Below are 22185 nucleotides of genomic sequence, written 5' to 3'. Positions count from 1 at the left end.
CGGACTCGGCAGAAGAGGTTGCTTTCCTGTAGGAGAGGAGAGTCAGGCGGACTACAACTCCCAGCAACACGTCGGGCGGCGGCGGGGGAATTCACGTGCTCGTATTGCAGTTCCGGCCCAGCCAAGAGCACTATTGGGCTACGGTGGGCCCTGTGCGCCGCCTCGTTTGTACGGTAGCCGAAGAGGGTCAAAGCTTAGCGCGAAGCAGCCTGCCCGCCTTTCCCGTGGTGTGGCCTCCTCCTCCGTCGCCTGTTTGGCCATGGCTCAGAGCGCGCCGCCGCCCTTCGACCCCAACAACCCGCCCTTGATCGAGGGCTTCACGCCAACCTCCTACCACCCGGAGGAGGGGTTCGGGGAGAAGTTCCGGCGCAAGATCCGCGAGAACCCGCTCGTGCCCATAGGTGAGAGGGAAGCCAGAGACCGGAGAGGGAGGGAGGCAGGGACCCTAATTCAACAGGGAGAGCTTTTCCCTTGCAGGTGAAACGGGGCCGCCCGGGGTTGGTGGGGCGCCGTCTGCTGCAGCCCAGGAGGCCCCGCCAATTATGTCTTGGGTCAGCACCGGTCAGAGAAAAAAAGGGGTCAAATCCAGAAAGAGGGAAAGCAAAAGTGGTTTGAAAGATGAGCAGGAGTTCCTGAGGATAGGAAGCTGATAGGAGTAAGGCTGCCATGCTTCTCTCCTCCAGCCCAGTGTGGCTTTGACACCAGCCAGACTTGACACACGGAAATGTTTCCTGCGAAACTTTCCTTGGCAGGCAGAGGGGTGGAGTAATATCTCCACCAGAGAAATGTCCTGGTGTTGGGGGTATTCATCTAGGCCCAGAGACAGGGTGACAATTGCAGTTGAAGAGGGAAAGATGGTGAATTTGATTAAAGGGTTTGGATTTCTTGCTTGGTCATGAAGCTCCCTGGGTGACCTTGGGCTAGTCTTCTCTCAGCCCAAACTACCTCACAGGGTTGTTTTGGTTAAATGTGGAGGTGGAGAACAATGTACGCCGCTTTGAACTCCTTAGAGGAAAAAGGTGGGCTATGAATGCAGTAAATAAACAAATAAAAAAGAATAAGAGTCTTGTGGCACAATTTTATTGTGTTATAAGCTTTCATGGAGTAGAACTCACTTCATCAGATGCATGGTGTGTGATCCTTGTACCTGACAATGGAGGATCACCTTTGTCAGAGCTTTCCAAACTTTTCAAGTTGGTGTCACACTTTTTGGACATGCATCATTCCGTGGCACAGTAATTCAGTTTTACTAGCAAACCAGAGATTAAACTAACCCTTTTATGCCCCAGGAGGAGCAAGGGGAGCATTCAGGCGACACATCTACACACTGCAGCTGACACACTAATGTGTTGCAACACACAGTTTGGAAAGCCCTGCTCTCTGTGTCTGATGAAGTAGGCTACAGTAGCACACAAACAATTATTCTAATGCAGGCCTCCCCAAACTTCAGTCCTCCAGATATTTTGGACTACAATTCCCATCTTCCCCGAACACTGGTCTTGTTAGCTAGGGATCGTGGGAGTTGTAGGCCAAAACATCTGGAGGGCCACAGTTTGGGGATGCCTGTTCTAATGTGTTACTTTTCAAGAGGCCACAAAGCTATGAACAGTAGTCTAGATTTTGGGTTGTGTGGATTATGTTGAGGTGGGAGCTGTTGGAGGAGAAAATAAAAAAATGCAGCTACATAAGAACATGAATCATTCCTAGAATATAACTATAAATGAGCTTTCTACATACAGTATGTACTTTAAGGATGTATACAAACTCAATGAGAGGTGTGAGCCTGCAGTTTCATATGATACTTTTGCTCTCATTTTGAAAAGATATCTATCCATATTCTACAAATAAAAATTTATTTTTATACTATACCATACTATACTACACTGAAATGTTTAAATGTTTCTTTGATTGTCCTTGATTCTTCCTACCGCATTTGCCATCCTTTCCTGCCACACCAGTGTGGTGCACCATATCCTTTGAGGACCACTGACCTAGAGGAAGGAATTGTGTTTAGTCAAGTGATTCCCAAACTGAAATTGTATTTAAACCACTGTGTTAGATGTATTCCTCACTCAGGTGGGCAGAGTAGTGAAGTTCCGTGCAGCATTGATTCCTACCCACACCTGCCCAGGGATATATGGTCAGATGTTTCCTCTTTGGAAAACAGTCTCCAAGAGAAGAAGGGCTTCATCTTCCTAATATTTTCCATTTATAGAATTCTTTACTATCTTTGTCTTGAAACCGGGGTTTTCCCCTGTGAGGTTATTCACTATTTTACCAAGGAGGAAGTGAGATTGAAAGAAAATGTTTAGACGTACACCTCTTTGATGAAAACCTGACTTTCAGTTCACGGGAAAACATGGTCACATTTCCTTCTTTCTCTTGTTCTGCCCTTTAGGATGCCTTGGCACAGCAGGGGTTTTGACCTATGGACTCATCTGCTTCAAGAAAGGAAATACCCAGCAATCCCAGAGGATGATGCGGGCACGTGTTCTAGCCCAGGGCTTCACTATCGCAGCCATATTGGTGGGTGTGGTGGTTGCGGCAATAAAACCAAAGAAGTGAACCTGCTACTGTTGTGCAGCCACGTGTGGCTAGCCAATATCATACTGAGTCTTTCTGCAGTGGAGAGGGTGCTTTCCACACCTTGTGGGGTGATGTTTTGTAGTGACCATCAGGTGCCAGATGATTCCGTTAAATATATATATATATACACACACATAAAACAGTGTTCACTTATTCAAGTAATTAAACCTTGTCACTGGTATATAAGGATTTTTCTGCACTGATGTTATTATGACAGGCAGCGACCATTTTGCATATGTTCAGTTGACTCCCCAAGCATCACTCTTGGAAATGACCATCCAAGTAGGACCAGAACCACTGCAAAGTGGTGCCATCCACCCCTAAGTCAGACAGCCGCTCCAGAAGGATACCGTCGTTGATGGTATTGAAAGCCACTGAGAGATTGAGGAGAATTAACATGGGCATATCTCCCCTGTCTCTCTCCCAACAATTAGGGCAAGGCCACCCCCAAAGAAGATGTTATGGGGGTGGCCCTTGCCCTTGCCACCATTGGCCCAGGTCTTTATGTAGCCCTTACTCCTCTGCTAGAATGAGCCCAGGTGGGTTTCTAGTCAGTCAGAGTGGGGTGTTGCAAGCTTCCCTCTGCCCGCTAAAGGTCCAAAAAGGCCAACTTCTTCAAGAGGAGGAGGCATTCCAGCAGCTGTGGAGGAGGGCCAGATAAACAGCTCACCTCCTCCATTGATGGTCTCTGGCTGCTGCTACCTCCAAGAACAAAGCGTCCGTTCTCTCTTATATAGCCTGGTCGTAAGGCTCGTTTGGCTGACAAGGCCAATATATTGGAGTAAAAGTTATTAGTAAAGCTAATTGAAACAAGTGTCTTTATTACCTTGGGGGCACTTTTGTGCTTCAAAACACTTCAGGAAATTGCTCACATTTATCACAAAGCCTGAGGGCTGGAACTGATGAGCAAAGCCTTTGAATGAGAGGGAAATGTGCTTCTAATTGTGGTTACTCTACCTGAAATATTCACATTCGAGGATGGAGTAGATCACACCTCTTTGCCAATCTGTGTTCGTGTTTCTATTTGACTGAACTGAAACAAAATTGTAAGTTTATTCTTTGCTCTCTTCTCCTTGCCAGCTGTTGGTATCTACATGTGTTGCTCTTTCACATGCTGGTTGTTTTATCATTGGTGCCAGCTTCTAGCCAACTGTTCTCAGTTCCTCATGCATTCGGTGTCCTGCTCCCACCCAACACACACACACACACACGAGTTCTTACTTATGTGTAAGAAAAAGATCTTTATCCAGGTAACTAATAGCACATGCACAGCAGCAGACTTAGAGCTCAAGAGTCATGATTCAGGAACAAGGCAAGACATTCAGAACTGGACACAAGTGATGAAGACACCACCAACAAGTTTCCATGACTTGCCCACCAAGCTTTTAAAGACAGGGCATGGTACACTCACTCGTGAGACTTGCTTGCCTTGCATGCATGTCCAGATTCCAAATGTGTACTCTATTGGGGAGAGGGGAGTCTGCTCCCATCTGCAAAGATGACACCTGCTTCTAGGCGACAAGGCTGTACCTTCCTGTTCTGGCTCCTGTTCAGTTGCTGCCACCTCCTATTCTGCCTCCCCAGCCTCCACTGAGGCTATCTGCCCTGCAGGAAGCTGGAGGGGGGAGCTCTGAAGTAGCTGACATTGGGGTGGAAAAGGTGAGGTTTTCCAACCCAGGTTCCCACCACTGAGCCCCCACCCACCCCAGTTTCTTCTTCCTCCTATATCAGGGCCTGCTAATCAAAACTCAGTTCCAACATTCAGGCTGATGACTTGAAAAGCCTGAGTGTGGAAATGGATACATGACTTGGGCTGCAATAATCTACCCCCTTACCCTAGAGTAAGCCCCATTGAATTCAGCAGGACTTATTTTTGGGTAGATCTGTATAGGACTCTTGCTTATGGTTTGTTTATGCTGCAAGGTTTGTGACTAAGAGGGTGCTACACTGACATTTTGAAAAGGATGTAAACATGGCTGATGCAAATTGCAGGAAGACGGGTTGTGTAAATAAAGCAATTGGGCATCTTGGGATACATGAAGTTTTGAAGACACATAAAGTGGAGTGAGTGGAAAAACTTTATTTCCAAAGCATTATTTCGTAACAATGAGTTAAGTATAGTGATGGCTGTCCACTGTGCATTTCATTTGCTCTGATAATAACCATTCATAATCTGGAACAGTCTGACTTATAAGACAAGCCATGTTAGGCAGATTCTTGGCAGCTTGCTCTGCTGAATAAGGCTGTTGATATATTAAGCTATTATAGGATTAACTATTTTTTTCAGAAAAACCTCTTTGATTGTCCAGTTATTGCACTGTAGAATCAAGATTGTTTACATTTTCTGACTGGTAATTAAATGTAAGATTGAGGAAATCTGGTACGCAGAAGGAAGAGGTTTAGCCTAGTTGCCAGATCTGCTGAGGACAAATTATGAACAAATTCTTCATGCCAGTCACTAAGGAAAAACAGATGCCACTAAAATAGTTTGAAATGGGGCACTTTGCATTCAAGAGCTGTATGGCCCAAATGAAGATCCACTTCATTATATGGGAAGTTTGATACTGGATGAAGAGACATCAGAGAAGAATACATATGCAGAATGTTGGTCTCAGGTTTTTGGGAGTAATTGGCGGCAACCTCTATTTTGTGTTGTATAAGCTCAGCAAATTGAATAGGTGCTGTGGAAGTTACTAGGGAAGCAAACAAGTTTTCAACAAAGAGACTTCATAGAAAAGCTTTCCATTATTCTTTCTGCAACCACACCCAATATTTTGTTACTTGTTCTCGGTTTGTCATCACCCAAAGAAATAGTACCAGCATGATTCTTTTACAGCTCAATCTGTTTTGAGAACTGGTCTTAATGGACCTGGATTCTGTGGCAGCTGGATTGAATTTTTAAAATTCAATATAAAGCTATCAATACCCATTGAAGTTAAGACTCTCAGTAGAGCACTGTGTTTGTTTCCTCAGAAGCACTGCTAAATACACAATGGCCTACAGTGGACTACAATTCAACCTCATGACTGGGGTTGATGGGAGTTACAGTCCAGCAAACATCTGAAGGTCCACAGAGTATCTTTCAATTCCCTACCAACAGAGATGGGGAACTTGTTGCCCCTCTGATGTTGTTGGACTTTCAACTTGGACTTTAGCCCCAGTCAACATGGCCAGGAATGATGGGAATTGTAGTCCATCAACATCTAAAGGGCCACAGGTTCCTCATCTTATACATCTAATGGTACCTACTGGTATGTAAAGGTATATAAGATTGTATTGTGGGGTGTTAACGGCCATCTGTAAACTCTAGTCTTGTGTAGATTAATAAGCAGATACTGACATAGCCAAAGCAGTTCCTCTAGGCATGAGCAACCAGCACAAAGTCAAAGAATTTGTCACTAAGTAACAATGCTGTATGCCCCTCTCTCCCTTCTAGTTATGTTTGTACTGTATATTAATAACTCCAAATCCTTTCACTGAAGCTGTTATTTATTTTGGCTTTACTATTTGCAGCCACAAAATAAGAACTCTGCAATAAACTATTGCAACTATAATGGGGCAGTGTTAGTTAATAGTTTTTAATGTTTAGCCTTAGCCCTGTTCCTTCTAGCTCCTCTGTCACAATGGTTGCTAGGACATTAAGGATTTTAGATTCTCCAGGAGACTGGGCTTCTCCTGAATTAGCAGAAAGGCAGAGGTATCCAACAAAATTTCAGGGTGCAGAGGTCAGAAACAAGATGTCTGGGCAGAGTTGTCTTACAGATTCATCCTGCTCCACCAACGGTAATTCATTCTTGTCTGATGTTTAAAATGAGTGATGTTTAAAAATGAGAATTACTCCAACTTTATGAGAGTGAGAGATGCTCAGTGTCTTGCAGAAGGAAATGTAGAACATACGGTAACTTATCCATGCCTAAGCCCAAAATATGTTTGGCTTATGTTGACAGGCAAACATTAAATGCAGTCTGTTGCTTTGCTGACCGTCAATTCAGAGTGCATAAGTTTAGTTTTCTTTGCCAGTGGGGAAAGGAGAGGCATTTCCATGAACACTTAAGACTAGCTACAACAAACTTGCTCGTAGTTAGCTGCTTTCTTAAAGTGCATTACAATTCTTTCTAGTGAAGTACGTGGATATAATTCTACCTGCCTCAGACAAATGTACAGGCAGGCAACTTTTCATCAAGGTAACAGAATGTACCTGCTTAAAAAGATGAGTTAAAAGCTAATGAGCTTAAACCAACTTCTATTTCATAAAATTGGGGGTAATTAGAGTGTGCTAAAGAAGTGTATTTTCCCATGTTGTTTCAGAGTGTTTAAAATGAAAAAAGGAATTCAAATCTGTGTCCGTGAACATAGGAAAACTACGGCTCATTTAAAAACATTCTGTATTTACTGCTTAATAAAAGTTTGCCCCATAAATGCCTTATAAACCAAGGCTAGAACTTCTTAATATAATATGGAGTAAGAAATCTCTATTATTAAGTGTGCCTCCCAAACATTGCTGACATATTTTCTTTCATAAGCTTCTTATGTGGAACTTGTCTAAGGATGCAACACCATAAATACTTACCTAAGAGTAATTGTCACTGGAGACAGTGGAACTTCCAACTAACCATGCCTAGAATCAGTCTCTAAGTGTCTAAAAACTCCCAGTGCTGCTTCAGAGAAAAGTATTCAAAATGGTCATCTCCCTCCTGTAACAGAGGATTGCAAGGCTTCAGCCTAGGACAGAGTTGGGGAACCTGCAGCCTTCAAGCTGGCCAATATCTAGCCCCAGCTAGCATGACTGGTGTTCATGTAGTCTGGTGGGTCTTGTAGTCCAACAACTCAGAGGGTCACATGCTCCCCAACTTTGGCCTAGGATATTAATTGCCCCAAATACTCTCCTCCCCCATTATTTCAAAGAAGCATGGAAAGAAAGATTCTGCGGCTCCTTAAACTCTGAATGTAGTAGTGGCAGTTTATTGATAATAGGTGGTTTAACAAAGTCACAGATTGTAATGTTGGTGGACAGAGCAGCTGCAGGCAAAGCTCCCGCCTCCCCCAAGTGCCACCCCAGCTTACAGCTGCTGCCATTTGGGGTGCCAGACATAGTAGTGAAATTCTGGGCTGACTGGGTGATTCCATTCCGGGGTACAAATTAAACAGCTTGGTTTCCAGAGGATATGGTGAGGAGTGGTCAGACCACCAATGCTCCCAGCTGTCTCCTCTATGCTGTGAAGTTCTCTGTAGTTGATGGTGGAAGAGGGAGCTGCTATCAGTCTGGAATCTGTTGCTCGTGTCACTGTAGGGCCCTTCTTCTCGTCTCTAGCTCTTCAGATAAACTTGAATGTGGATTGTTCCAGAGGAAACATCCCTAAAACGAACCCTCGTGAAGAGAAACAGCTTTCTCTGTGCTTCTCTAAGCTAGCAACAGCCCCCCCCCCCCAATGGAGAGTTGTAATGCAGTTGTCACAAACCTTACATTGCAAATCAAAGCATCTTTGGCCAACAGGGCATGTTGGACAAAGACCAGGCAGGCTTTTTGAGCTGCATATACTGCAAGACTCCCTAGAATCTACAAGGTTTTTGTACTGCATAGAGTTTGCTTCCAAGCTGTTGGGCTCCTGATTAGAGAAAAGCATGAACCTTATTAAACATTTTACCTAAAAGAACTGCCTTTCCCCATAGGAACACATCCCTTTTTCTGGAAGCTGCCAGGGCCCAGACCAACCCACTTTTTAACACTGTAAACCGTTTTCCCTGCACGACGCTTATCACATCATTTTTGAAGAGCAAGGTGCTGATGCGACAGTCCACATGTGGAAAATTCAAATGTTGTCAAAAGCTCCTTGAAAGAACTGTCTTTCCTGGGATAGGAACTTCCGTTTCCTCTGTGGATCTTGTTTTTTATACACATGCTTCACTGTTCAAAAATGATACGGTGAGCTTAGCGCATGAGGACCTTAACACATTAAATAATATACATGGACATAAGCAAATGCAGCTCCCCGCAAAGCCAACCCAAGTAAGGAGGTGAACCCTGATAATCTATGTATTCTGTGCTTACAGCTGTTTCTGCGGTCTTGAAAACTTCAGCAACAATGCACAACCAGCCCAGATCCCCCTCCCCCAAATGGCCATATATTCCTGAGACTCCAAAATACGCACTTGCAGCCACATGTGGCCATTGTGCTTTTCTGCTGTTAGGTTCACATTCACTCAAGGTGAAGAGCCTTCATTAGAGGAGTGAAGCAGCCCCTCACAGCAGAACATACACCCAATGGGAAAATGAGCAATCTGTTCGCTCCTCTCCTGGTACAAAGGAGAGACGGCAGGAGCCTAAGATATAGGCCAGCTGTATGGAAAGGGACAAATACTACAGAATCATCACTTACTCTTCACACAGCACTGGGAGAGTGGACTGCTCTCAGTGTAATTTCAGCTCCACATTTGTTTGTTTGTTACCTGGGCTGGGGAAATCTAATGCCAGCAAGGTCATCAGCTGCACCATAAGGTGTCCAGCAAATCTCTGAATCTTTATAGAGGGAAATCAGCCTTCAAATCAAACGTGTAGGCTGAAATCCTACACCCACTTACTTAGCAGTAAACCTCATTGAACTCCATGGGACTTACTTCTGAACAGACATGATTGTGCTGGTGATGTGTTTTAAAACTGCAATCCTGTGCATATATATATATGGAAGAAAGCCCTGTTGAATATACTGTGGCACTTTGTTCCAAGCTGCACAGGAATGCGTTCTTAAGTACAGTATTTGATTTGGGGGTGTTGACTTACTATGGGTGGCGGCAGTAAGAGAATGGACCTTGGCTTGCTTAGAAGCCCAAAAGGCATAGACAGCTCTTAGTGGGAGATGAGTACAGAATTGCCCTCCTTTCATCTACCTTCCCTTTGAAGCACACAAACTGAAAGAAGCAATCTCTCCGAGAAAAACCGCGTTAACCCCATATCACGTCCCTGTGCTTAGTGTTGCCTTTGCAAATACAGAATAATATGCCTTGAGGGGCACATGTATGCATGTAAATGAGAGAGGTGGGGAATGAGAATATGAAGGAAGTGCTCAGGATTCTTTCTTATATTCTTCCCCTTCTACATCACCTAAGCCAAAACAGGCTTTTGATTCAGGAAGAACTAACTGGTGGTGGGGAGAAACAGCATTCCACTCAGGGGAAGCAAGTCTTAGCACAATGGCTTGTTGTCATTTCCCCCCTGCAGCTCTTTCATGACTTCAAACAGATCTTAGGTTCAGCCCCTCCATTACAATTTCAGCACACCAAGTCTTTAGGTCAGTTTTCCTCATTGCCCCCTCCCCGCTGCCTCCTCCCCAGGGCTTGCAGACCCCTTCCTCTTTCCCTGCCAAGCCTGTCAGGCACCAGCTCGGAAGCACGATTAAGCTCCAACACTTTGCCTACTCTCAAGGGTCACCGCTCACTATCACTGGGGGTAAGCAGCAACAAGAGCGGAGGCCCGAACTCAGGGAATCCTGCATGCAGCCTTGGGCTCCAATTGAGTGGTGCCTCCTGGGTCTGGTACAAAGTACTGGGAAAGTGAACTGTGTTTTTCCTACTCTACTGGCCAAGTCTGACGGGATAAACAGGGGCCAGGGAAGCCTGTGAATGCCCCTTACGCTAAAACAGGGAGTGACCTTTCTCAAAGGCAGCAGGTGTGGGAACCAAGGAGGGCAGCTGCCCAAGGAACCACGCAGTTAATAAATATGTGGGAAAAGATACCAATGCACCCTTTAAGCAAAGTAAAATCAGGGGGGGGGGTTTACAGGCAACCACTCAGCCCGAGTGATGCAAACGCACGGAGGAGAGAGGAAGGGGCAGGGGTGGGATGCTTTTGGTGTCCCCTACTGGTGGCCATCTAAGCCTGTTGTTGTGCAGCAGCGAAATCTGCTGGCCAAAGAGCAACGCAGCATCCTCACCCCGGCCCCCAGCCCAGCCCCCAGCCCCTTTCCGGCTTGGCTAGCGGGCCAGGGGTGTCTGTTTAAGAGAGATCAGCACGGAGCGCATGCGCGACACATCCTTGGACTGCTTGCTGCTCTTGGGGTTGAAGTCACAGAGTTGGGCCACTTTCTCCCATTCGGTGCCGGGCATCTCTTCCTTGGACTCCTTCATGAAGGCTTCCTCCGAGGCCCTGGAGAAGGAGGCAAGCGAGCAAAGGGTCAGGCTCAGAAAAAGAAGCAGGCAAGCACCTCCTTATCTACTATGCCAGTCAGGTGGCTAAGAAGAATTGCTTGGTTAACTGGAGATTGAAAATAGATTGCCTTTCACATCAAAAGAAGATTAAAGGGCACTGCCACTTACTTATCAGGAATGAACAATTAACAATCAAGGAACGGCCTTAAGTGGCAGAGAAACACAAAGCACAATTAGTAATGGAAACCCTTTCCTCACGTGCCATGTCTGTTATAGCTGTATAATGTCTCGTTGCTTTACTTTTGTGTAAGTTATTTCAGAATACTGTATGTTTGTATTTCTAAGTTGCTTTGAGTTCACCTTTCTCAAAGAACATAAAGATCAGCCAAAACCCTCTTGGGATAGGAATGGCTCTGAGTACAACAATATCAAAGAAGCACTAGACTTTCTAAAGGAAACTGGGGGAAACTACCCTGTCAAATGGCTGCACTCACACTCTGAATATAGGCCTGGGAACTCTGTGTATAAAAGGGAGGAACCAATGCACCATTAGCCTATCCTGAAACATTTGCAGAAGCCCTTTCTTCACTTGTAAAATGTCTGGCAACAAAGAGACCCGCAAATGCACACCTGAGCTCTTGTGTAACTAGCAAACTTTAGCTTAGAGAACATAGCCCAACAGCCGCATACAGGAGATCCACTTAGGACAGGACCCAAAGGGAAAAAGAGCAATAGAGAGACGTACACGTAGCCAATCACATCGGCATCCGGCTGCTGGTAAAAGGCTTTGTCAGCAATCCTACGGTGTGACCCAGAGACAGAAGAAAGCAGCACAGCAGAAAGGCAGCAAAGAGTTAAAGAGAGAAAGGTGGGTTAGTGCCCTTGGAGGAGCAACAGAATCAGACAAAGCAGGAGATTAGAGATTCGTTAGTCAAACGCTTAGGAGTGACAGAAGGAAGCCCCCTTATGGAGATGAAATATTTGGCATGGTCCATAACCCCCAAAAACAGAGACAGCAGCTTCTAGGGAGCAGTGAGCCCAAATCTCAGATTGACTGCAAGGGAGTGAAAGGAAACCCACCCAGGATGTTTGCAGCAACTAGTTTGACAACGCCTTGAAGTCATGCAGCAGATAATGTGGAAAGGCTCGCCTGTGTGTTGCAGGTCTGAATGCAAGAGTGACCAGCCTTGCTGCCTGGTGAGGCACTCTCGCCAGAATCCATTATTTGGCCCGTATAAATTTATTGCACAGCTGTGATGGTGTGGCCTGGTAGAAATATGGTGCAGGAGTTTTATCTCCAAGCTCCCTTACCCAGCCTGCCCCCAGGGATGTGTGGGAGCCAAAAGAGCGAGGTCCCTTTTCTCAGGCTGCATTATGGCTCCCAGGGGCAGCTCTGATACTTTGGTAGGTGCCGGGGGTGAAGTGAGCTATTATTGGCAGGGGCTAAAAGCTGTCTCTCCCAGCCATACCTGTTGTTGGCCCGGTTCCTCTCCATCTGCTCGTTCTGCCGCAAGTTCCACTCTTCCAAGTCCTTCTTGGCCTTCTCACGCCATTCCTGCTCTAACACCTTGGAGGTCACATCTGAAAGGAGGAGGACACATAACTGCTGAGCAGAAGGACAGCGGCAGAGAGGAGGTCTCAGCCACAGCCAAACACCTCACAATGCTGACTCTGAGGAGATGCTGAGAATAGAACCTGGGACCTTCTGCATGCTAAGCAGATGCCTTACTAGTGAGCTCCTGCCCTTTTGCCACAGCCCTTGGAAGGAAGCTGAGGCAGGGAGCTGCTGGCTGTAACGATATGGAAGAGCCCCCTCACAAGATATAGCCCAAGTGCTGCTCTAAGCGGTCACGAAAACACGGATAACAAGGGCAAAGAAGTGGGCACACAGGCAGTGGGCTAAGTGGAAATGAGGGAGGAGCATAACCACTAGGAGACAAATCAGTGTACGCCCAACTAGTCAGGCTCTGTGTTATGAAAGAGGCCTACTGGTTCTGTATATCCAGCTGAAGCCCCATGAAAATAGCTCTCCTGAGGTGAAGCTTGTGGCTAAAATTTTGTCTAGAACCCCTAACGTATATGTCTTTTCTCACTATATTTGGATGTTTTAGGTTCCATTGCCATCTTCTTAATTATTCTATGTTTCCATCAGCACCAGCCACATCTATGTCCCTATTATCCTAGTGGCTTTTTCATCCCCACCCCTCTAAAGCCCTACAATGACTTTTTCATTTTACCCTTTAAAGTTCCTCCTTGTAGCCTTTTCTCTGATGAAACCCTCCTACCCCTTATTTCATTATTCACCGGTTTCTGCTCCTGGGAGCTGGCTCTCCCATTAGGCAGAGTGAGGAAGCTGGTTTAGGGTGTCACGCTGTCACTTATTTTAATTTGTTGTATTTTTATAGCCATGGAAGAGAGACACATTTGGGACAATTTTCTGCCTCTGGTGCCCAAATAACTTGACTGGCCTTGGGTACTCAGCACTGCCTCAGAAATCTTTGCTGGCTGGGGCTGATGGGAGTTGTAGTCCACAGCACCTGGACAGAGCCGGGTTGACAAAGTATGTCATAACAGCGTGTGCCAGCTCTGCCTGTCCCTCAAAAATCTGTGCTAGAAGTACAAAACAGACATTTGTACAGTTTATATTTGCTCCTTTTCATTCCTACCCAACTCCTGCAGTCTCTTTTTCTGCTCCTCTCGCCATTTGCGGAGGCTCTCAGGCTCCTGCGTCAACCGGTCAGCTCTAGCAATGGCTGCATAGGCGTCCGTGGGCCCATTGGATTCCTTTAAGCAAAAGCAACAGTTTGTGAGATCCAGGCTCTCTTTCTTTATTCATAAAAGCATTTATGTATCGCTGTATCATAAAATATATCAAAGCAGTTTACAATAATATATATGTAAACTAAAAAGACATACAATATTAATTAAATTATTATTATTAAGAATGATTTTACTTATACCCCGCCCATCTGGCTGGGTTTCGCCAGCCACTTTGGGCGGTCTCAACAGAATATTAAAAACACGATAAAACAGCAAACATTAAAAACTTCCCTAATGTCTTCTAAAAGTCAGATAGTTGTTTATTTCCTTGACATCTGATGGGAGGGCGTTCCACAGGGCGGGCACCACTACCAAGAAGGCCTTTTGCCTGGTTCCCTGTAACCTCACTTCCTGCAGTGAGGGAACTGCCAGAAGGCCCTCAGAACTGGACCTCAGTGTCCGGGCTGAACAATGGGGGTGGAGATGGTCCTTCAGGTATATTGGGCCGCCAAAGACCATCAACTAACTGTTATGGAAAGATGCATTCTGAATTGCCTGCATAAGCCAGGCAGAATAGAAAAGTTTTCAACAAGCATTTAAAAGTTGAAACAAAAGGCGCTTGCTGAATCTCTATTGGGAGAGCAGGACTGGGCCAACAACACTAAAGGCTCTATTTTGATGTGGATTTGACATCAAATGAGCCTTGCCAACTCGGCAGAATTTTGGCAACTCACCCAAAACCAGAGTTCTGGGTTCCTTCAAGCCCACAGCCAAGACAACCTCTGTCAGGGAAGCTGTGGAGCAGTAGGGTCCCTAACCTGTCTCTTTGATCCAACACCAGATGCAGGCCCCCCAAGAGAGAGGAGTTTCCCAGTGGTGGGAAGTGAACTCTTCTCCCATACCCACCCATAGTCTCAGTCAACCACAAATCTACATGGAAAAAGAAGCAGCATGAAAAGTATTGCACTAAATTATGGTGAGGTCCTAATCCTAGTTCTCCAGCAGATATAAACAACCTTTTCCCAAGGTCCATTCCATGAACAAGGTGGGAAAGAATGGAAACTGTGGAGAAGGTTCAAGAGCCCTAGCACGACTGCCTGAAAATTATGGTACTATTTATTTATTTCATTTATGAATTGCTTCCCATGAGGCATCCCAAAGTGATTTACAACACATATAAAACATTTTTTTTTAAAAAAAAGGTAAAGGACCCCTGACAGTTAAGTCCAGTTGCGAACGACTCTGGAGTTGTGGCGCTCATCTCGCTTTACTGGCCGAGGGAGCCGGCATTTATCCGCAGACAGTTTTTCCAGGTCATGTGGCCAGCATGACTAAGCCACTTCTGGCGAAACCAGAGCAGCGCACAGAAATGTCATTTACCTTCCTGCCAGAGCAGTACCTATATATCTACTTGCACTTTGACGTGCTTTCGAACTGCTAGGTTGGCAGGAGCTGGGACCGAGTAATGGGAGCTCACCCTGTTGCGGGGATTCAAACCGCTGACCTTCTGGTCGGCAAGCCCAAGGCTCAGTGGTTTAGACCACAGCGCCACATATAACACACACACACACACACACACACACAAACAAATGTTTTATATATGTGGTGCTGTGGTCTCTTTCTTTCTTTCTCTCTCTCTAACATACCGGTAAAAGCAATTCTTTAAAATGATCACATATAAAAAGAGTGTAGAACAACAGCACGGGCCTAAAATCAGTTCAATTCCAAGAGAGATACCAACCGGGGTAAAGATTTCAGAAGGCTTCTTGAAAGAGGAATGTTTGAGCAGGCACCAGAAAGACAATAGGGAAGGTGACTGATATGCAACGGGAGGGACTTCCAAAGGGGAGCTGCTGCCACACTAAAGGCCTGATTCCGACACCATGTGGAATGAACCTCCTGGTAGGATGGTTTTTGCAGGATGCAGTGATCAACTGGGTATGTAGGGGGTGAGATAACCTTTTAGGTATCCTAGACCCAAGCTGCATAGGGTTTTCTGCATCAGTATGTACCAGCACCTTGAACCTAGTCTGGTACAAGCTTATAGGAACATGTCCTTCTGAAAGCTACACTCTTATGCTGCCCAATAGATACCATCAGCCATGTACCTGCCCAGCCTTATCCAACGTGCCATTCGCTCCCAACGTGATTTTCATGTCTGTGCGACAGGCGAGCACCTACAGTTCTAAGGAGGAACGGCTGCAAGCTGTTCCTCTGTGATGTCATCCCTCTGATGTCACAGTTGGTCTTCAGAAGGTTAGTGCCTTCTTGAGGAGATCTTTCTCTGATCCTAGCCAGGCACTTGTTTCAATTGGCTCTAAAACCACCGTGACGCCACTCAGGGCCATTGTCATGGCAATTACTGGAGCCTCAAGCTGAAATCATGCGGGAAGTGCTAGAAGTGGTCACCTTTATTTAAAGGCTAGTAATCATAGTAATTAAATAAGCCAGCTGCAGCATTTGAGAAGGCCCACAGTATCGGTTCCATTTGCATACAACATTTTATTGGTTCACAGTCGGACTCCTTGCAGTGCGCAGCTGTGGCAGTTGATTATTTACTGGCTCTCAGTGAAGCAGCTCTCCCACCTAGCCTTTCCACCTCATTCCAAACATCAGAATCAACTTAAGCATTTATTTGAATTTTAGATTCCATTTCAAAAAGAAAGCAAATTTCTATGACCAAATTTACACAAATCAAGTGATAAAATTCTTTCCGGACTGGGCCACTGAAGGTGGGGAGGAGGGGAGAATGAGATTTACCTCAAAGCAACAACAGAGTCTTGCTCCATGCAAAAAGCTAATGTTTCAGGGAGAAAGGCTCAAGTCTAGCATCCCCCTCACCTCTCTAAATGGTTCAGTCCAGGAACGGTATTACTACGGTGAGGAACTGTACCCTGAAAAGGGTTTTTCTGTGATATAAAAAGATAAATGGGACTGGGTGGCAGGTAGAGGCTGAATCTAGTGAGACTGCAGATCACGCCCAGGCAGAGGTCCCCGCCCCCCATATCAGGGATGTGGGTGACCCCTATATCACACCCAGGCAGAGGTGTTCCACCCTTTATCAGGGAGGTGGGTGTCACTTTATGGGTGTACTTGGACTCCAAGTCCCCTCAGCTCCAGCCACCATCGCCAAAACAGTTCAAAAATCCTTAGGGGATAAGAACTCACTAAGGAAAAGGCTTTCCCACAGATGCCACAAGGTTCTCCATCATTTTTGCACCAACAGACTAACACAGCTAGCTCTCTAGAACAGATACCTGAAGATAGTTAGCTATTCAGTAGTCAAGCTACACGAATAGGGACAGGACTGGCTGAAAGCTGAAAGAATCCCACTATAAGAGGGAACGGCTGACCTTACTACCATTAAGCAACATGAGGTAGCTGCCTGATTTTGAGTGTCATGAAAAGGCAGCAAGCTGTTGGCTGTTTTATTATGATTGCATATGTTAGCTCTTGTGCCAGAATAACTTGTGCAGCCTTACCATTCTGTGGGATGGGGTTCTCTTTCCTACTTGGGCTGTCCCTGAATTTCCACAGAATGTGCTTTCCCCTTAAGTTTCATGGGGCACTACAGAACTAGCCTATCTAATTCTCCCAGTTTGTTTGCCATTCCTTCTTGCAACGTCTTTTGTTGCAACAAAGCTGCAGTGCAGGAATAATTTGATAAATTTGATAATGGGGTAGAATTTGCCACACCTGGTCTCTTGTGACAGGCAGTGAGGTAAAGACAAGGAATGTGTCACTAGAGAGAAATGTGATACATGGCTAGCAGCCACAGGAAGGGAAACATTAAAGTCAGATGAGGTGGGGTGTGGCAAAAAGGCTGCAATCGCATCTAGTCCTCAAGGAAGTTTTTATCTGCCACCCAGCAGCCTACAACATAGAAGCCAACTCCTAGAGGCCGAGGAGTCTGTGCCACCCCCAATTAAATATTTGAGCTGCCACCCAAGTTGATGGGCATTGCCATTCAACTGGTGTGTGTGCACACCTTGGCATGTGATGGATTGTGCTGGGCAGGGATTACCCCCCCCCAAAAAAAAATATTTTATTCAAGTTGGCACCCCTGGCCAACAGGTTGTTGCCTAGAGTTTTGGTTTGCACCAAATCAGCTCTATATTGGGGGCTTTACTTTCTTCTTACTTCTCCTGTAACAACAAGAGGACCCCACACTTTCCCTTCAAATCCTAGGCTCTTTAAGGGAAATTACTCCAGCCTTAAAACTGGTCTCCCTCGTGGAATGTGCAAATTAACACATCCACACCTCTAGCCTGAAGAAACTGGCCAAAACTGCCTTAAAAGTCTCGCTGGACTATTTCCCAAAGAGTAAACATGCTTTGACAGATGTGCATGCAAGCATTATTCAGATGTTAGCACTGTCACTGCAATATAATTCCACAAGTATTTCCCAGCATGCCTCAAACTCTCTCTACAACCTCGAGCTCGCTATTTCGGCCAGCTCTCTGGCTATATGAAAGCTTATGGTCCACAAACTGTTATCTTGATTTGCTATGTCTGGAAGCAAGTAAGAGAAGGTAATGCCATAGCTCAGCAGTGGAGCATCTGCTCTGCATACAAAAGACCCCAGGTTCAATTCCAAGCTTCTCTAGGTAGGGGGAAATTTCCTGCCTGAAACTCTGGATAGCTTCTAGCAAGTCCTTGTAGACAACACTGAGCTAGGTGAGCCAATGGTCAGACTCGGTATAAGACAATGTCCTATGTTCCTAAAGATAGGTGGGTTGCTTTTCCAGAATCAGCAGTCAGACTCCTATGGGGTTCAAGTTGGAGAGTGAAAGGTGGCTGCAATTAAGCACAAAGCTCTCTCAGCTTCACAACTATTGCTGCTTGTCATGTAGAGCAAGGTTATTGGATTACCCTCCACCCGCATCCGAATCCGCTAATCTAATTAAATCTACCCATCTCCAATGAGATTATGCTGCTATAAAGCAAGTCGATACCACAACAAGGAGGGGGTGAAGCACTCCACAACAATCGCTGCCTCTGCATCTACCCAAGCAGACCGGGCTTGTTCCTATACGTCATGGTGTGGGATGGCATCTGAAAGGGCAGCGCATGTTGAATTCCTCCTTGGCAGCTTGTAAGTGGTTGCCCACACACAACACTGTAAGAGCCCTAAGCAACTGGAGGCTAATGTCAGCAGAAACAGGAGGCTAAAGGGCCTTTGTGGAGGGAGAAGGTGTGCTCACGGAGCACCATCTGACTAGAACACAAAAGACAGCACCAAACTATTCTTTCAGCCATGGTATCAGTGGCAATCACAGCAGCACAACAGAGGAACCATGTGTGCCCTCCAGATAACCATTCAGTTTTCAAGACTAAAACAAAACAAAATCCAACCAACCCACAGACAGACAATGAAAACCTCTGACTTCTAGGACTTTGGTCCATTTAGCTCAGTGTTGTCTATATTCACCAGCCCCACAAGTTTCTCTCAGAGTCTCACCTGATAGAGGTCTCCGTTCACAGTAGCCCCATTGCTGTCAAAATCAGCTGCAGAAGAAAAAAAAACATGTTAATAGCAAGTTGTGCCACTGAGGCTAATGGAAGCTGTAGCCAAAAACATCTGGAGGGGCATTCCAAGGCTGGTGGAATGGGTTATATTATGGGACCAGCTGTCTGCCTCATGGCTTGACTGGGTTACAAAAGTGAGAGGTCTGCGTCAGACAGGTAAACACAGCATTGTGTGGAAGCTGGAAGACAGAAAATCCAGAGTCTTAGAATCTGGGGACAGAAAGTGCATTAATCTGGAACACTCACCCCTATATTCCAGCACCCCAAAATTAGTCCTAAGTAGCCAAGCCAATGGTTGTAGTTGCTGTTAGAGTCTTTTGTGCAACCTTCTCAGTAAAAGTCAGTTCATCAATTTGCGCCTCATTTTCATTAATCTCTAAGCCCTTGGATAAGGACCTGGTAACTATGGCACCTGTGAGCAACTTCTGAGATCAGAAGTTCTGCAGGTATTAGAAGCCAGAAGCCCCCTTTCCTCAGCACTGCAAGTAAATCTGATAGCAGGAGATGATAGGAATTTACTTTGAAATAAGTCCCCACTGAGTTAAATGGGACAGTGTAATTTTTGCACTGAGGGTAAGACACAGTGGATGTTACTAAGAAAAGCTGGTTAGATGAGGATGCAAATCGTGGGCATAGATTTCCGTAAGCTAGAACTTAATTCATCAAATGCATGAACTGGTGTGGGGAAATAGTGGGAATATAGGAAAGAGTGGGTGGATGTACAATGGAAGAAACAAAATTAAGTTAACTAATCAGCAGCCTGGTCCCATACATGTTTCCTTAGAGATCAACGGAAATATATACAGTCCTTGAGGTCAGAAAGCTCACAAGAAGGGGGCTGACTCCAGATATTTAATGGGCTCCAAAGAAGCGGGGGATCCCTTGTCAACTGTTTAAACAGGTTCTGAGACTCTAGGCTGCTTACTTGGAGCATGCTTGGAAAGGCCAAATGGGGACAGTGTGTTTTCAGTTCACAAGGCCTTTGAAACAGCAACTATGGCTAAAGAGTGTAACTTTCTTGCTTGGGAAGAAGATAGTTTCAGGGCTCCTGACTAAGCAGAGCCAAGAATGGACTTGTCTTTTTCACTTGTTCTGCTTTCAACAGCAACATGACATGCAGAAATTAAGAAGCTTTTCTTGGCAAGGAGATCCAGCAGTGGAAAATTCCCACGAGCCACGCTGATGGCAAAGGCACAGGAGCAGGCCAGCTGAAAAAGTTGACAACCCTCAGCAGAGCTAAGGCAAAGGAGGGAGAGTAAGTCAAAGGACAAAGTGGCAGCATTCCTTGTGCTTTTCCCATGGTAAGGTAACCTATTCCTTCCTTTCCTTATGCCACTTCCTTGTAGATGCCCTTGCTTTTCCTTGGCACCACACACATGCCCTGAATACGGTAGCTGGCTACACCCAGGAAGTCTGGATCTGGTCTGGCAGCATTTGTAAGGACTCCTCCCAAAGTCGGCCCTGAGCTTCAGAAGGCCTGTCTCCTAAGAATGGTCCCTTCCTTCTATACCGTCTCTCCCCAGCCTAACACTTGGGCCTAATACTTGCCTGCCTCATCCCAGCCAAGGAAGACTAGTGAGAGCTCTCTCTGCGGGTCACGCTTGGGGCTGTTCTGCCCTGGGCCAACTGTTCACACCTGGCCAAAAGATGCTAACCGTTCAAAGATCTTAAGTGTAGAAGGGAGCTTCTGCATCAGCAGCAGGTTGGCCCAAATTGTCTTTGAGACCTCTCCCAACTCTGATTCCCTTCCTGTGGCTGCAGAGGTTGTCCTGAAGAGTAAAAGGCCTCTGTTTCCTATGAGAGTCCCAAATCCAAAGCACACCTGCTTCCTGACCTAAAGGGCTGAGTTAGATAAAAGGAGGACAGTGTTCTACCAAAGACTGCACCAAAAGCAGGCAAAGTTATAATTTGTAGCAGAGGCAAAGACATCTCTGCCAGACTGCTGGCGGCCAAGGCCTCGGGAAAGGCGGACAGGGAGTACCATTTCCTCTTCTCCCACCCCAAGGAGAGACAGGGGAACCTCAGAGGCCCCCTCCAAGCCAGCCTTCTATCTGCCGCTTCATCTTCATACCCAGGCTGAGGAGGAATGCACAGAAACACGGGGAGCTGCCCCAGCACCTAGTCCGGCAACTGGTCCACCTAGCGGGGGTACTGGCAGCAGGGTCGTCCCCAGCCCTACCCAGAGATGGCTGGGAGGGAACCCGTGACCTTCTGCATGCCAAGCAGGTGTCCCGCGGCGCCTCCCCTACGCGGCCGCGGCGCCTCCCCCGCCCGCACCCCCCGAGAAGCCCGGCTCGCCCGCCGCATCTCGGCGCAGGCCCGCGCGCCGCTTCTTTGCCCTTCGCCGCTCCGGCTCACCCGGCGCCTCGGCTGCCTCCTGGCTGCCTCCCGCGGCCCCGTCGGCGGTGCTGAAGCCCTCGTCGTTCTCGATGCCCGCGATCTCGCTCTCTTGCTGAGCCAGGAAAGCGGCGGCCGGGTCCTCTTCGGCGGCCTCGGCTGCTCCGCTCTCCGACGAGGAGAAGAAACCAAAATCATCAGCCATGTTGCCTCCCCCACCCCGCCAGCTGCGCCTCCCGACCCTTTCCTTCCTCGAGGACGACGGGCAGGCGACCCGAGCTGCGCCGACGGCGCTCCTTGGCTGCAAAGGTAAGCAAAGAGAACCGCCGAGCGACAAGGAAGCCCGGGCTCAGCTGTCACTGCGGCGTCGGGCGGCGTCGGGAGGAGCCTCGCCGCGAGAGGACGGGCGAAGGGAGGTGACCTCACCAGCCAGGCTGCCGAGGAGCCCCGGAGCCGCGAGGGGGAAGCACTGCGGCGCCTCCTGCTTGCTATAGGGCTGGACCGACGGAATCGCCGCCGTCGAAAATCAGAGCAGTTCCGCCCAGGGAGAGATTTGCCAGCATCGTGACGACGGCAAGAGATGGCATCTTAAGACTGAAGCTTCCCCCGCCCCGCGGGCGCCGGACTTATTTTTGACTAGTCACCTTTTGCAGCCCTTCTGGAAATTGCAAAATCCAGACAATAAGGGGTACCGTATTAGGCCAAAAGTGGATTTGATTAGGCCCAAATGGCACAAAATAGCTTTTGGGCTTGCAAAGTTCTCCAGACTTCATCCACTATGAAGTGAAACTAAAAGGAAAAGATGGCTAATGGTGAAGCCAAGGCGTCTGC

General features: G+C 46.8%; 2 protein-coding genes across 2 annotated transcripts; one reads left to right on the top strand and one right to left on the bottom strand.

Moving 5' to 3' along the window:
- The first annotated feature begins 125 nt into the window (after window positions 1-125).
- On the top strand, window positions 126-2566 carry HIGD2A (HIG1 hypoxia inducible domain family member 2A). The gene is made up of 2 exons (XM_035105802.2): window positions 126-401; window positions 2399-2566. Exons 1-2 carry the CDS (start codon window positions 260-262, stop codon window positions 2563-2565), a joined length of 309 nt encoding a protein of 102 aa, XP_034961693.1. The 5' UTR covers window positions 126-259; the 3' UTR covers window position 2566.
- Window positions 2567-7526: 4960 nt separating this feature from the next.
- Window positions 7527-21739, bottom strand: CLTB (clathrin light chain B). Its single transcript, XM_035105801.2, has 5 exons — window positions 21376-21739; window positions 18950-18996; window positions 13395-13512; window positions 12198-12309; window positions 7527-10726 (listed from the first exon to the last, which is right to left on the bottom strand). Exons 1-5 carry the CDS (start codon window positions 21557-21559, stop codon window positions 10555-10557), a joined length of 633 nt encoding a protein of 210 aa, XP_034961692.1. The 5' UTR covers window positions 21560-21739; the 3' UTR covers window positions 7527-10554.
- Between the last annotated feature and the right edge of the window lie 446 nt (window positions 21740-22185).

This window comes from Zootoca vivipara, chromosome 2 (genome assembly GCF_963506605.1).
Source record: "Zootoca vivipara chromosome 2, rZooViv1.1, whole genome shotgun sequence".
NCBI classification, from domain to species: Eukaryota; Metazoa; Chordata; class Lepidosauria; order Squamata; family Lacertidae; genus Zootoca; species Zootoca vivipara.
The sequence above is the reverse complement of the archived record's forward strand: the minus strand, read 5'-3'. Positions and strand labels throughout refer to the sequence as shown.